The sequence below is a fragment of the Fistularia commersonii genome, chromosome 27 (genome assembly GCF_037954325.1).
Source record: "Fistularia commersonii isolate RoL2024-O1a breed Wild chromosome 27, RoL_Fcom_v1.0, whole genome shotgun sequence".
In the NCBI taxonomy this organism is placed as follows: Eukaryota; Metazoa; Chordata; class Actinopteri; order Syngnathiformes; family Fistulariidae; genus Fistularia; species Fistularia commersonii.
The window spans coordinates 8,584,263-8,601,268 of record NC_141310.1 but is presented as its reverse complement, the minus strand read 5'-3'; the positions used below and the strand labels follow the sequence as shown (position 1 = coordinate 8,601,268).

The following is a 17,006-nucleotide window of genomic DNA, read 5'->3' as shown; positions in this document are numbered from 1 at the left end:
ATATATAGATAGAAAAAATATTTAACTTAAAGAAAGAAATATGACCAATCAGAGGGGCATCTGCACGGCATGGTGCAAGTTACATTTACCATTCCCCACGGCTGGACATACTGTACATTGAAAATGGTTATAAACTAAAACCCCCCTGCAAGAGAAGTTGCAGTGTTGTATAGCAAGCTAGTCATGTAATGCGCTTTTCCTATAAAGGAAAAGAAAAAGACAAATGGGTTGCATGGATTTCATTTTCCCAGTGTTTCTTTTTTTCTGTCTTGTGTCTTATGTCTGAGAGATTTCGTGTATGGTGAGGTTTCTCTTCCCTGTATGTTTCCAAGGAGGAAGGGCTGCGCTGCAGCAGAGACAGCAAAGGGGGATTTTATACTCTAGTTTCTGTTTTAAAGGGAGTGAGGTCTGCAAAGACGTGCAAACCGGGCATTGCTTGGAAATGGCGATGGATTTCCGTAAAAGAGACTAGTTTAAGAGAAGTGGCAATAAAGTATGTAAATCAAAATTGGCCATATGAAAGCCATCTTTTCTCTTTTCATGTATAACCAATTTCTCTTGTCTAAATTCTTACTAATTTCCAATGTTGAGACCCATATTGTTTCATTTTCTACACTTATACTTTATATAAGTTTGAATAACATTAACTTCCACTCCGAAATTTGAGTCAGTGGTGGAAAAAAAAAAACTCTGTCTGGCAGATATGATAGAACTCATGCTTGTGTTTGAGAACTGTCTGTTGACACATCATCAGGGTCTCTTCATCTGGCATCTGCACTTGCATTTTACTCTTCCCTGTTGGGATGTGGCCAAGTCAACTTCATGATTCAGTCCTTCTCGCTTACCAATCATTAGGCTCGCTCACTCGCTTGCTTTTCCAGTATTTCTCCCTTTCTCTCTTTATCTTTATGCCTATGAGTGCAAGTGCGTGCACACAAATCTATCTTGGTGAGTTCATAACGTCCCAATTTGAGAGAGAGATAATACGGGCAAAGAGTATGACAACAATGTCATCTTGTGTATGTTTCTAAATCTCCTTAGCAGACACCAATTTTTCTCTTTCTATGGTTGTAAGGATCCTATCTGATTAGGTAGATACACATATGCACAATTGCAAATTTACATACAAATATCTGTCTGATTACAGTTACCATTTTACTTAAAGCAAAAATCAAATGCATAGACACATGTTCCAGTCAAACATTCTGGACACACAGAAAACACATGCACATGCACACATCATCCCCTGTTGCAATTAGCTATGACGGGTCAATTAACATGCTTATTTATGAGCAAGGGATGCCTGCTAGTTGTGTTGTAATGATTCTAGATACTCTCCGTACGTGCACAGGGCAAATTGAATCCATGATGAATGTGGGCTGAAGGCCTTAGCTGGAGGCTGCATTTGCTCTTCATTAACTATGCTTCGGCAACAACCTTTTTTACTAAAAAAAAAAAAAAAAAAGCAGAGTGAATCCTGAAATGGTGTGAAACAACATTTTTTACATTATTTCTGTGATGCTGGACAGCAGTGGGGCTATGCTATTTTGGTGTTAATGAGTCTGTTATGCACTAAGGTTTTAATCTAATGCACAGACATGAATAGAAAGCCTTAATTATTTATCTGTACATTTTGCTTTGTTAATATGGGCCCTTACTCTTGAATCTTGGATTTTGGTAATCTGATAAAAATTATATATACATTTTCATTACATTTCAAATTACCAACGCAGATCTATGTACCTTTGCTTTGTGTTTTATAATGTAAAGTCTGTGGACATGATTCACTAACAGCAGTATTTTATCAAAATACAAAGACAAGTTATTTTATTTTCATTTTTGACCATATATGTGTTTATCAGGTTTACATTCCTTACATATTAGAAACTGATCTGAGGCAAAACTTTACAAAATATTAATCATATTTACTGATTGTATTATATGTTGTAAAAACTTGAATTATTCTTTCAAAGCAACCATATTCACATCTACAAAGACTGCTGAGTTCTCTCATAAAGGCCTTTGTCGCTCTATAACTCTTTTCTATATCAACAAAAAGAGTCCTAATTGCAACACAAACAAGCAAACTTCTAATTTTTGATCGCACCATGTTTCCATGCCTCATCCCTTTATGAAGCAATAGCTTTTTACAGGAGGGATATTATGGGTGATCCCGCTGTGAGACACAACAGCCTCGAAACTCCCCAGTGCCCTTCTTCCTTCAACTGTTTCCTGCTGTTCCTTTGGTATCTGACCCAATAAAGAGCGCAAATAATTGTTTGTTAGCAAAGGAGGACATAGCATGAGGCACAGGAAGGAAGGAAGCGTGACATGTGAGCGTTTGTCTATATATTATCAATGAAGCAACTCTTGCTCTTACACATGTTGTATTGAGACTCGCTGAACATGAGGAGGTGAGAATGGATTCAAAAGTGCATGCAAGACATAGTTTGCTGGAATATTTATTCTTTGGAGCTGCAAAGAGTGATTTTACTTTGACAATCGTTTACATCGTTACCTGGGTACAACACTTGTTTTTTCTTAAACATCCTTGAGCAGATGCACAAACATGCTTCCTTGCTCTTTTGCACTGTCTGCCTTCCAAGTTGGCCAAAGAAATCTTTTTTATCTATTAGTCAACCAACAGTATTTAAAATCAAGCTTGATGAAATGTAATAAGAGGGTTGAACCTTGTTTTTCCATCAACAGGGTCTTGCTCTCCCTTTCACCTCTATTATTCTGCCTCTCCTCCCTCTACTGAACAGCTGCATCATCTTCTACCATCCCTATCAACGCCCCCCAACCCCTTTTCCCCTCGGTTTCCTTGCTGGTTTCCTTACAATCAATGATAATGATTGGGCTGTCTGCTGTTGACTATAAAGATTACCTAACCCAATTGGAGATGGTGTTTGGCTTCTTTTTCTACACACTGAAATGGCAGGATGGCACCATTAAGCTCATTGTGCCAATTGCCATGGCTTGCTGTATCCACACCTTTTGATAGTAATGTCAGAAATAGGACGAGGAGAAGGTATCTGCTACTGCTGACGTTGTGATTTGCGACCACAATGCCGAGGAGGATGTGTTACTCCGATGTTAACATGTTGATCGCCTCTTATAGTGGAACAAAAGTTTCAAAGGATTAGGTATGCATAACCATGTTTGTATCAGTAGTCAACATTTTGCTTATTTTCATGCCAAAAATATAATTTTTGAGTTATAAATAAGGGTCAGGACTACATTTGGAGTATTGGCAACATGCATGACATGCCTGCCTTTTAAATTGTATCTCTTCAGTTTGTTTTGCAATCCCGCAAGCTAAAATAAATATGATCCTCTGAGCGTGACCTGTCGAAATGATGTGTGTGATGGAAGTGCTTTGGAGAAGAGTGTAATTCAAAATACTTAGTGAATTAAAATGATAGTGAGTCTCACCAATAGCTTACAGTCCTTCTAGTGTAGTCAAAGGTGTATTTGGGCCCCCCCCAAAAATTAAATCAGTGTCCTTCAATCCAACTGTGCCACTAAATACTTGTAATCGTAGGTTGTACTTCGGACATACTTCATTACCACTCAAATAGAGAAATTTGCTACAATTTAGCAACAAAAAATAAATAGAATTTGATGGTATTATTTGTTAAATAGAAATAAAAAAAAAAAAAAACAGGGACAGCTCCTTCTGTATTCTATTTTACTCAAACTTTTGTTACGACATTTAATACAATTTCAATTTTGAGGTGATTAAATAAAAGTCACGGTTGTGTTGGGACTTAAAAAGTTCTCTTCTGAACAATAACTAAATTGTTTTTAATGCCTTTAAATCCTCACAGTATTTGTATTTCACCAAAAATTTAACTTAGTTTGAAAGAATGTATGACTCCATGTCTATGCATTATGTCACCACTGATTCATGTTGAGGCCATGTCCACGGAGATCACAAACTTTTTAGCTTCCTGCACAGCTCACTGAATGCACACAGCGGAGACCTTTGAGGTGTTGCCACTTGTCTCTGCAGCCTCCAAACTTTGAGGTCCATCCAAAAAAGTAATTATGTCTACAAAAAGGGCTTACTTTGCTGTCTTTCTACAACAGCTTTAGCCCAGCAAGTGGCTTGCAAATATACAGCAATGATCTTGCTCACTTATACGAAAGCGTGTGTCCATCTTTTACTTATAAAATGACCTTTTAAAAATCTAGTGGTGTATTATTAACTAGTACATTGTGGAAGTAGTAGTTTTTCCCATTCCAAATGGCATATAAAATCTGAAAGCGTCTTTGCCTTGTTGATTTGACAAGATGGGGTATCAGCTCTGATTCTGTACAGATACAGTAACACATGGACATGAAATCAATGGAATAGCATAAAAATGGTAATATATTGTGGTGTATAATTTGTAGCCTTTCTTGCTCATCTGTGGATTACTTATAGGCCATATGTGTTCCTCATAGTGTTTGGTACCTGGGGGGCTTTTTGGAAATCAGGCCAAATCCCCATTTTTTGTGCCCCAAAATCCACCATCTCTCTTCTGCAATGGGATTTTAAAATCTCTCTTCCCCTCTGTCACTCCTGGCTCAATAAGAACGTTACAACGTTAAGAAGGTTACAAGCCGCTACAAAACACATTCATGACAAACTCAAACAGTTTACACCTTTTAATGCTCCCAAAATAGTCTGTATAAAATGTACAAACAGCTTTCCAGCCTGAAAATTGAAGGCAATGCAAATGTATTTGAAACTTGCATTCTTTTCTGCAGGGGACAATTTTGTTTTGTGCTAAAAGAGGAGAGGTTTTACTCATATGGCCGGGAAACATCACCGTGTTGTATGTAATAAATCACTGCAGAACACTGGAGTCCCGCAGTGTATCACCTCTTTTTTGTTTGTATTAGTCAGGATTTAAACTGTAAAGTAGTTTTCCGGAAAAGCATATCTTAATTCAATGTGACTATTATAAATTGCCATATGTGAGCACATATGAATTACAAAGCACAGTTGATTGCTGTCAAAAATAGCTTAACATCACATGCACCATGTTTTGTGTGTCTGGATTTGTGTTGCCTTTATGACTATAAATTCCCTGATTAGAGTAAGAAAATTAAGTAATTAAATAAAATAAGATAATTGGATGAAAAACAAAAGACAATAAAGCTTCTATGTTTGTTAGGATGTATTGATATTAGTCATTGTTTTTCAAATATTTCATATCAATTAATAAAACAACTATTTCTAAGGGTGAGAAACAACACTGACAGGTTTTTTCTGCTGTGAAGCCAGGGTGAAAGGTCACCAATTACTTGGATTTGCCTTGTGCAGCACTTTTATCATATGTAACTGTGTAATATACCTTAAGGTTGTATGAAAATGGTGTCTTTGTTGAGAAACTCCAAAATGTCCAGGTTTCTTCAGCCTTTTTTCCTGATTGTAAATACATGATTATCCCAAATAGGACAGAGCCTATTTCTAGTATATCCATGCTCAAGCTGGCAGCCTTTGCAGGTATGTTTTCAGACCTGCATCATATGCACGTACATCTATCCATATGCCCATTTGATTGTTGATTGGTAAAGCGGTTCCTTCTTTTTTGAGCTTAAGGTAAAGATTATGAAACAATTTTGTGTCTCTTTCTCTCACATACACGTTAGCTAAAATTGCCTGGAGGATTTTCATTGAATAACCAAAGGTATCCACTTGGACTGAAGAATAAATGGATTAGACATCGGTGACCGAAGGTTTAAATAACTCTAACCTTATAAAAGAAGTTTTACATCACAATGCAACAATTCATGCAATATGGCTTAAATGAAAATATGAAACATCCAAAGTGTTAGAGGTCAATACATTATTAACTCTTTCAAACTTTGCACTTTAAGACTGAGAGTGTGTTTGAGATAAACAGAACAGGATGGAAATATCCTATTACAACCCAATTCTTCAAATGTATTCTAATTAATGGTGTATAAGCAACCAGCCTAGTAGAAGTAGTTCTGAAACTTGTGTGATGGTTCATGGCCACACATTTCTGTCTAAAAGATGCAAAGGCAACTTTTCAATTCACAGTTACATTTATCTTTTTTATGCTGCTATGAAATCTATTGCTATGAAATCATATCCGGTAGAACATTAACAGCAGCAACCAGTAGATTTTACAGTTCAATCTCTTTATTCATCTTATTGTCATATATTTTACACATAAAGTATGGAGAACCCTTGTGAAGAATATGTTTAAATAAAAAAAAAAATTAACAAGTAAAAATAAAGACTTCATATTGCCTTTGAAAAATGTCTGTTTCACTTGCAAAGCATCGGCACCCAAATTTAAATGTTCATCATGTATCTTCTTACTACATTTCTGGTTAACGGCTATTATTTAAGGCCAGCCATGCTGTTAAATAATGGCAGATTCTTCAAATGTTAACCAAAGAGGAGGTTAAGTACTCACTGCAGTTTATTGCATTTTTTATAAGCAGGAAAGGAATACCGATTTTCTGACTTTCATAAAACATATCAGAGCCTTGGTGTAGGGGCTAGAAAGGAGATAAAATATTTCAGTGATTTGAATGTGTGGTATTCTTTTACTCTCGTATTAATTTAACTGGAAATATTGAACTGAACTGTACGAAGAAGACGGAGGAGCATGTTTCTGATGGAGTTTTCACCTTTCTGATGGTTTTGAGAAAATAAAAAGGCTTGTTAGGAGTCATGTCATTTATTTATAAAAAGAAGAGTTGGCTATTGGTCCTTCATCATTTTGAGCCTTTTAGAGCAGTCTATTTGTCAGAGTTGCTGATTTCTGAGAGTGGTGATTGAAATAAATAGCTGATTACTCTAAAGTGTATCTGAGGATAAATTAGATGTAAACCAGCGCTATTCGTCAAACTTTGAGGATGACCAATCTAAATCAATTTGTCCAAATTACTACTAGTGCTATATTAAAAGTAATTGAAATACATAGTGAATTCATGACAATGAGCTTGCCACTATGTGTCTCTACAACATCTTTTGTCTTTCTGACTCCAGACATATCAGTTCAAATATTGACAGGGTCTGCAGTCATAAAAAGCATGGCCTGTAGTTTGGAGTCATACACTGTGTTGTTCTGGCATACTCTCAGATGAGTCAGGAACAGAAAGCAGTGTTTGACCCTGGCTGCTTCTGGCAAGATAGCAGAATCCTAATAGCAACTGTGCACGACAACGCTCTCTGACAGTGGAAAAAGCAATTTTGAGAAACTCCTAAAGCAAGGTGACATCTTCAGTGTCGAGGTGGCAGAGCTGGAAGACTGACTGAGTATTGGCTGAAATCCCTGGGTGGAGGTCACTGAGGTAGTATGGAAGTTCTGGCAAAGAATTGTGTCTGGCAGGGAATCAGGAGTTGACCATTTGTCTGAAGATGCTAAAGATTTTGGACAATGGGTGTCTTGGCTGAAATACCATTTAAGTGTCAAATGGAGGTCGGAGACCATATTAATAAGTTTTTTTAAGGGGAAACTTCAGTGTGTAATTTAACTACAGAGTGATCGGCACAGCTCGTGCTAATGGATGGCCGATCCAACAGCACTGGGAAGAGTTTTTTATTTGTTTTCCCAGACTCAGGAGAAACAATGCAGATTCTTTCATTGCTCTGGTATGAAGAGATCAAGGGACGACGCTTTTTAGTCATCATGTGAAAAAAGGATCTTCAGACCAAGTTAAAGGATGAAACTACCTTTTACAGCGACCCAAGAATAATCTCTGATGCACCTTACCGTGAAGAAATTTGGATAAGAGTTATCTTATCCAAATCAAGAATAATCCTTGACATAAAAATGGTTGAATGGACCAAGTTGGAAAAACATTACTGGTCCAGGTGTCATGGTCCGAATTGAATCAGTTAGTAAATTAGTGTGATGTCAGACATATTTCAGGTGCTTCATGAGTCACTTTTGAAGAAGATGCTGAGTCGGAAAAAGTCAATCTATGTCGTAACACACAGCTATGGAATGATTTGTTCTGCTGGCTACTCAATCTTAGCTTTAGAGGTAGGGTGGGATAGCACACACAAGAAAGAGCTTCTGCTCCTTTGTCAAAAGACATTAACATGTGTCATAAGCATAAACTAATGATTTATAGGCACTTCCTGTCAGAGTTATTTTGGCTACATTCATGTTGTAATAGGCCCCCATGCCCAACCCTGCACATTCTTCTATTTCATGGTGGGCATAGGGATGCTTTGCTAGAAGAAAAGGAATGCATCACTGGGAAGAGGAATTTCTGGGTTGATTTATTTAGTCCATTGCTGCAGCTAACCTGTCATTGAAAAGTATAAAAAGGAGAATGAGTGGAGGGAAAGACTCTCTTTTTCACGATTATTTCCAACACTGTCAACTGACTTATACTGACAGCTTTACTGACAACTCATTATAACCCACCAGTTACATGTAAAAATGATTTTGAATTAACTTTTCAAACACTTGGATTATAATACTAATAATCTTTACAGTCATAATTATACAATTCAATTAGACAAATATTTTCTCTTATCTAATTCTGTATTAACTGTAATCACTGGTTTTCTAATCAATTATTCCATACCTCCATAAACAGTAGAACAGGAACCAGAATTGAATTCCTAAAGCATTCCTTTTACCAGACATTTAATGGTTACATGAAGTGGGGAACATGTTTGTCCTTGCTAAGGCAATAGATTTGTCGGTAGAATTACGGTCTTAGCTGTGAGAGATGGCTACCACTGTGTTTGCTTTGCTTTTTCCTAGCTTTCAATTGCTAAGAAAGCAGTGAGGTCAGGGGCGTCTCCCAAGAGAACCCACTCCTGTGATCCCTTCATGCATGGACTGATTACAAATACTTAATCTGTCAAACACAAATTGTTGATACTAAACAGAAGCTTAAAATGTGCGACCTTGTATAAATCAGAGCTAGATATACCGTATAGGTACCTCATTCTTTTATTTATAAGTATTTTGGGACATGTGAGATATGTGATAGGTTTTTATTTATGAATTATTCGATTCATGTACTTATCTATTTATTCTTCATAAATATGTATCTATAGAAAGAAAACTTCCTTTTACTTTCATCTCTGTTGATTGGAGACCCACTGTTGAATAGTAGGAGTGTTTGGTGTTTACATTACATCCTCACATAAATTAGTGCGTGCAATTTCAAAACCATGCAACATATGAAATTGACTATTACTGACAACAGCTTCTTTTGGGGTGATTAAGAGCATCACTTTGCTTCTCATATTCAAAATGAGAGATTGTAAAGTGTTTATTAAATGATGTTTACTTTTACCCACTGTAGCTCTAGCAACTGCTTGCATTGTAGCTCCGTAACTCCAAAGTTTTCTTGTTTGTTTGCTTCCGTACCTCCGACCCCCACATATTCCACAAAGAATACGCTTACTTTTTGATTAACTGGTTGCGATGGGCTTTTGGTGCTTTGGTACACCACGGTAATTAGACTGTCACTCAAAACCAGATGGCTGGTGGCGAAAATGAGCAAGTCACTTTACGATGAGCCTACTCTTTGTTGTGGAGTCGTGGGTCCGCAAATGATTAATGTAATCTAAAGTTGGACGATAGCGGAGTTGATTTTGGACCTGAAAATGAAGCCATAGACTGCATGGCAAACAAGGCATTCTGTCAGAAAAGTGACAGGATATTTAGAGGAAATCAGGAATAACCGTGTGATCAAGACATTCAGATTTTTCCAAGCAGTATATGTCTGACTTGTGGAAAACTTTATTTCCAGCTAATGTCACCTCCATCTGAAAAGCTAAATGTCTGACACAAACTTCTTCCCTTTTGATTTTCTTTTCAGCTTTTTTGTTTTATCTTTGTTTGGTCTGCCCTTGTTTTTGGGTTTGGCTGAAATTGTATTCGTATTATCTTAGAGATGGAATATTACTGTAAAATTGTGTAGTTAAACCAGAGGTGCTCAACAGTGCATCAGATACCACTAGAGGGTCAGCAGAAGTTTGAAGAAATTTTTGGTCGGTTCAATAGTTTTTATACTTTAAAAATATTTTTCCTCAATTTTTGCATGTCTTTAAATTTGCATTTATATGAATCTTGTACATTGCAGTGAGTGGATAAATGGGGACAGATATTGTTGTCTTTCAGTCAGAGATGCACACACTCAACGGCACACAGGCGCCGTCTCATGCTGGGAATCAGTTCACTCACAGCACCAGATTAGCCTTAATTAAATAAAAAGACCAAAAAAAACATGGATCTGCCCATTATTTAATTGTTCATCATTCTATGGAATGTAACAGCTATGTCTATGCATGACGGCAACACTAATAGGCCATCACTCATTTTCATTTAAATAGCTATGTTTAATGTAAAAAAAACTTCAATTTGAATAGCTTGTTCGTTTTGTTATACAATGCAAATAACAGACAATGTAGATACTGGTATTAGTATTGGTATTGGATGACTAGGTGTTGATCAGCAGAAACTAGGTCAAAGGGGGCTGTGAGGGTGTTGTTAGGTGGGAGCAAAGGTACAGATTTGGGGGATTTACCTGGATTAGAATCTGAAAGGTGAAGCCAAACTTCTCAGAATGTGAAACTCGGGAGTGGAACCTGTTGATCACATGTACTGAGGATCAGGTGGAAGTTACCAGGGACTGATTCTGGTGGTGGATCCTTCTGGGTTGTTTGGAGGGTACGCATGGGCCTGTACTTTGTGTGTTATCCGCTTTTGTATTGATCACAGTACAGCATTGTACAGTATGCGGGTGAAAGGTTGTGCCCAAGGCCCCCTTCTCTTCTCTGAGACATTTTTAAGTTTGATAAAGACGGCTTCTTTGACTCCTCTCCACAACCATCTCCGGCCAGAATGCGAAAATCACTGTTCTCAAAGAAAGGGCCCTTATACTTCAGGTGTCGGTGGACTGCAGAGTCCTCAAGGAGTGGCTCTTATTTGTTGGGCCATCCATTTTAGTAGAGGTTGTGTAGTCTTCCCAATGTAGATGCCATCCAATCCTCGGTGCAGGTGATGGCATACACCACATTTACACACCACAAATGAGGGAGGCATTTTTGAAAGGACAATGATTATTTCCCTTATTTTAGTTGATGTTTGAAGAGCTTGAGATGTATATCTGCGAAATATATAAATGAATAAAAAGCATAGCTTTTTTACAGTCTGTATATTCAAACCTTTGTGTTTTTGTAATGCGGGTATATTTTCGGATGTGAACAACATGTAGAAAAAGAACAATGCTCCAGTATCTTTGGCATGCTTTCAAAAGTATCCATATTCACTCCCTTTACATTCTTTTTGATGTAATATGCTACTGATAATAATAATCTGGTCAAGTTTGTGATGTTTGAAAGAAATACTGGGAGATCTAAATTTTATTTAAATAGAGTATTGTTTGATGTGTGGTGGTTCTGACATATCAGATTCATAATCAAAGTTAAAAATGATACATTTGAATGTCTTTTCATTTCTTTTCTATGAACAGATTGTGTTTGAAGGAATTCGAGGCCCCAGTTTCGAGGGGGATATTGCCATTGATGACGTGTCCATCACCATGGGGAAATGCCAGCAGGAAAACACTGTAGCCAGCGCAGGTAAGACAGGTAAGATAGAAGGGGGATATTTTTTAGTTGAATTGATGTCAATTAAAAATAAATAAGTAAATTAAAGAGAATTCCAGTACTGTTAAGGCATTTTGCAACTCTATCGTGAGTTGCGGTCTTTCCTCAGCCTACATCAGTGTATTTACCTCAAATTCCCCTCTGTCTTATGGTTCGACTTTCCTCTCTACACCCTCACTGACACCTCCACCCCCACCTCTTTATATCCATAGTCTTATCTAGTGTTCTTTATTGTCTCTACAACTCTGCACACCATGGCACTTCAACTTTAAAATGGTCCTCTTATTTATCTTTTTTTGGACAAAAGCAGAAAAGATAAAAGGTAGAGGTGGAGAATCTGAAACCGAGTATGAAAAAGAAAAACACAGATGCAGGTTACATGTATCACCAACACATACCAACATTCCATTCAATGAATCTAATATTATACACATTTTCTATAAATACACGTTGTTTGGGGTCTTCTTTTTCGTAAGGGTTGGCAATTCTGTGTGTCACAAATGTTGAGTGCATTTTAGAAAGTTGAAATGTCTGAATTCCATGAGTTGAGGAATTTTTTGTATTCTATTTATTCTGTTTATTCTGTTTAATAATTCTGTTAAGTCTACTGTAGAGTATGGAAATGTTTATAGATTGGCTGTAGCTGTATCTAATACAGAAAGTAATTCAAGCAACACCAGTCTTAAGCAGCATTAATGCCTGATAAATGGATAAATAGATGGAGCGACTTGGCGCGGGAGGTAGAGCAACAACTTTGGAACGTCCCTGGTTCGATTCCGGGTTCCTCCTTGTGTGTCGAAGTGTTGTTGAGCAAACCGCTGAACCCCGAACTGCTCCCCTGGCGCTAACGGACAGCAACCAACTGCTCACGGTTCATCCATGATGGGTTAAATGCAGAGAATTAATTTCCCCACAAGGGATTTATAAAGTATAAATTATTAAATTATAATTATTAAAATAATCTCCCATGTAATAAAAGTATTTCATGAAATGAAGATCATAATCTTAAAGTAATTTACTCCCCCCAGCTGAGGGAATGTTTATGAGTAGCTGAAGAAAACAATGCTTTTCTTTAATTTAACCCATTTTTTGCCTTCTCAGAGTAGTATGGAAAAGATAAATAGACGTTTTTTTTATCCATCTATCTATTGTTACCACCTAGGTCGACAACAAACAAAAGATTAGAGGATAAAATATGGAACCGGTAAAAACGAGAGGGAGAGTGAATTATTAAAAATCCGCTTTCACCTCATCAAAACCTCAGCATGGGTTTCCTATATTTGCAATTGTGGATTTGTGTGTGTCAGATCTCACACATATGTGCATGTGAAGACACGGGTGGACGAGTTGAATAATGGATGAATGTGTAAACAGGATGAGGAAAGCTCCCGAGTTCTCTGAGTGCATAAGCGTGGGGTTATATGTCCTGCAGGTTTTGTGCACGTTGGGATGTGTAGGGCAGACAGATGGGTAATTATCAGGCGAGCGACAGAAGAGCTTTTGCCTCAGTAAAAAAAATAAAATAAAATAAAATGAATTCCGTCTTGACTTGTGTAGATTTTGTCAGCATGGAGTTGGCAAGAAGCAGAGGAGTGGAAAAAGTGCCAAAAATTGCCAAAAAAATATATTATGTGTATGTTTTTCTCACGTACACACAACACGCCTACAAGAGAAGGTTTCTGTGCAAATCACAGATGAGGAGAATGGATACAAACAGATTTATTCTTTAATTAAATTTGACACGTGCAGTACTCAAAAAGGCAAGCGTGCATGCATGCTAACTTGATGTGACATGTGTTTTGTTAGCCTGAGCTCATCCACAAGTAAAAGATGATCACATATGTGACTTCTGTGCAAAGAGACCTGGATTGCGTGCGGTGCACCACAGATTTTGTAATGTCGGCACTCATTGTTGATTCATATTGTGAAAAAAGACAAAAATACATGTTCTCATGTATGCAAATGGTCAGAAAAGACAATCATGGTTTTGCAAAACTGATTACAGCCTTTGCTTGTAACAGTAACGCTTTTAACCCGATGAATGATAAAATCAAGCCCAGTTAATTACAAATATTGAAAGTATTCTCGTTTACTTTGCACCTGGGTAATTTTTACCTTTATCTAGCAGGAGAATGATTGCAAGACATTTTAAATCAGCTAGAAAATGTATAGTTAATCATAACTGTATTGTCAGCTATATAGTAAAATCAGATGGCATAGAGGCTCCAATTAATGTCACGGGATAATTTTATAGAATCACACATGACACCCTAATGAACATGTGACCACACACACACACACACAGCTGTGTGTCTCCTCATTATACGTCTAACTTCATAGCATGCAACAATATTGTTTAGTTTTTTTCAAATGAAATCCATTGTCTTGAGGAATCAAGAGCCTGCTGGGACACACACAGTGGCGCGATCCATTAAGAGCAATACAGGATATCAAATGTCACTTATATATAATGTCTCCAACCAGCAACGTGTGTGTCTGCGGTCAGGCATGCCCATGTCTGTGTGTGTTTGTATGTGTGTATGTGTGTATGTGTATGTGTGTACGTGTCTGCCAGTTTATTTGTCATATATAAATCAAAGCTTATAGTCTATATTGATTTACTGCCAGGAGGATGGAACCTTGATACAAAGTTATATTGATCTTTTTAACACACCAAATGCTTTATGTTTTTGCATCTGTCCGTCCACGGTTTGCATTTAGATTGTATCGCTTAATCAGTGTAATCACCGCTACTGCATATGTGAGATATTATCACAGGAAAAAAGATAGTTTGTGCCAAATCTTCAGTGTGTAGAGTTCAGAAAAACAAACTGTAAACATTTAAGGATGGGTACTTAGTCTTTCATTTAAACAGTGTCTCCTTATTTGAAGAATTCCATTTCTTAGCGTGAAAGATATATTACCATTCTGCACAATTTGTCATCAGGGTTCTCTCGCCTCATTTCTCCATGTACAACAAAACATTATTGTTTAACTTTCATTCCAGAAGAATAACAAGAGGCATTTACTTTTTACATTACATTACATTACATTTGGCAGACGCTTTTATCCAAAGCGACTTTACTTGAATTCTTCTTTACATTTCTTAGAGGGATTTATTTTTGGTTTATGTTTTAATTACATTTATACACACACAGCATATGAATTAATTATACATCTTTGTCTTCTTTTTTAATTGTCTTTGTAGTCCTGATCGGTGGAACCCACTCACTCCCATTGGCCAGCTGGCTGACCTTTGGCCTTTCCTGCTTCCTGTCCCTACTTTACAGATGATGAGCACTTGCCTCAGCACCACCAGCTGTCTGTGCTATCAGACACTGCCCTGACTCACGCGCTATTAATTCTCTCTCTACCCCTCTCCCTATCCACTGCCCTACTTACCTATCTCCTTTCCTCACCTCTCGTATTTCTGTCCTTGATGCATCCGTTTTATCCATCTTACTCACTGTAGATATGCCCGTAGTAAGTTTTTGTCTATTTTCTTGCACCCGTGCGTTCTTTGAGCACTTTCCTGACACTCGTACAGTATTTAAGACAGACATGATCTTTCATATTCTGTCCTCTGTTGCTCTAATAATATGGTTAGATTCAGTTTATCCATTCAAGCGTGTCAATCCCCTCTTCCACTTCATCATCCCTTGGCATGTATGCACCCTCATGTATTTCCACTCCCTCAAACTTCAATCCTTGACAGCCCCCTGCACCCTATTCCCCAGACACACCAAAGTGTCGGACACACTACCAAAGATGACAAAGGACCTGAGAGAATAAAATGAGGGAACAGGGGTTCCAGGAAGACAGGGAAAGAGAGAGAGAGAATTGGAAAAATCCTTCTTTTTCACAAACGCGGTCTTCCTCGAATCCTGAACCTTTGGGATCATGGGAGCTGTCGAATGCTAAAGAGACCGAAGGTTTCAAGGGAAGACAATGAGTAAACAAATGAAGCGAGTGAAGGACAAACTGGAAACAGAGGAAAAAGAAGGGTGCTTCTAGTAGCCTCTCAACTTGCCCTCTGCTTGCCACAAGAGAAGAACCTCAGTGCGGAATAAACGTGTACATTTATCTATATATATATAAATATATATATATATTAAATATAACAATGTTTAAATGAAAAACACACAAGGACAGTGGAGGACTTTACAAAGTGAAATTAAAGAAGCACAATGTTTATACAACCTCTGCTGTTCCTTTTGGTTTTATTCTTATGTGATGTTGCAGTTTGTCCGACCACTTCAGTGTTTTTGATATTCAGTTGTTTTTTGTTTGTTTGTTTGCTTTGTTTATGCTATTTTAAGGGTTGAGGGCAAAAGGTAATAAAGTATTATAGTAATATTAATGAGAAGAACAGATTGTTTGTGATTTTGGAACTGGGCATGTGAAAGAGCTGTGCAAGGTTAACCAGAGCCACCTTGGGAGAACTCAGTTGTTTTTTTTAGATATGTGTATTGAAAATACTGATGACACACACACACACACACACAGATGCAAACACACACACACACAAATATACAAGTCATAACAAACAACTTTCTTTGCTGCAGTCGAACCCACCCTTTGCCTCTAAACCATGCCCAATGCGTTAATGACAGGGGAAATCTTGTACACCGTCTGGATTTCTATAACTTCCACATGAACTTCTTGTCTGTGGACGTTGCGATGCAAATGTCAAGAGTTGGGAGACACGGCAGGGCAGCTGGACGTCCTTCTGCAAGAAACTGTTGCGGGAAAAAAAAAAACGCTGAGTGAGTTCATTTAAACAGATATCATAGAGCTCTTCTCTCTCCACAGGTGATTGAATGTCAAGTAAAAATTTTGCTTATACTTACGGTGAAAGGCTGAGAAACTTATCTCTGGCAGGTGTGCATTGAGAATAACATAGTCGCTGACACTGTTTAACATTGAATGTCTTTATTGTCATTACAACTACATAGAAATAATCGCTAAAACTTAGCAATGTTCATATCTACATCTCTATTTACAAGTTTTGACAACATTCAAAATAGTATTATCTGCTGAAAAAAAAAATCTAAAATGCAAAAAAAAAAAAAAAATGTTCTGCTCTCATTCATCAGTTCTGTGTCTGTTTATTTGCCATCCTGGTATTACAACCTTTTCATTCGATATTCTTGTGTTTTGCTGCATCATGCTACAACATATATCAAGAGACTCTGGCTAATTGGCATTGTGTTTGAGAGGGACTTTTCCCAGACCTCTCGTGACCTTGTCTGTCATGTCATGCTGACCTGAATGTTTTTTTTCATGTTTTTGTCAGTTTGTGTTTGTATTTTCCATTACCCCAATGCCAGCTTTTACTCACACAGAGGTCTTTGGGTCATATCGGACAAATCTGTGCAAGTGTGACAAAAAG

At 37.4% G+C, this 17,006-nt stretch overlaps 1 protein-coding gene across 3 annotated transcripts in view; it reads left to right on the top strand.

Annotated features, from left to right (window-relative positions):
• The window catches only part of mdga1 (MAM domain containing glycosylphosphatidylinositol anchor 1), a 162,625-nt gene extending 147,311 nt beyond the window's left edge, over positions 1–15,314 (top strand). For 2 of the 3 annotated variants that reach the window (XM_086174647.1, XM_086174648.1), the window contains exons 17-18: positions 11,479–11,596; positions 14,823–15,033. In XM_086174647.1, coding sequence (XP_086030773.1) covers positions 11,479–11,596; positions 14,823–14,908 — 204 coding nt within the window. In that variant the 3' untranslated portion in view covers positions 14,909–15,033. Of the gene's footprint in view, positions 1–11,478; positions 11,597–14,822 lie in introns of all 3 variants that reach the window. The other variant, XM_086174649.1, reaches the window with a different exon arrangement.
• The last annotated feature ends 1,692 nt before the right edge of the window (positions 15,315–17,006 follow it).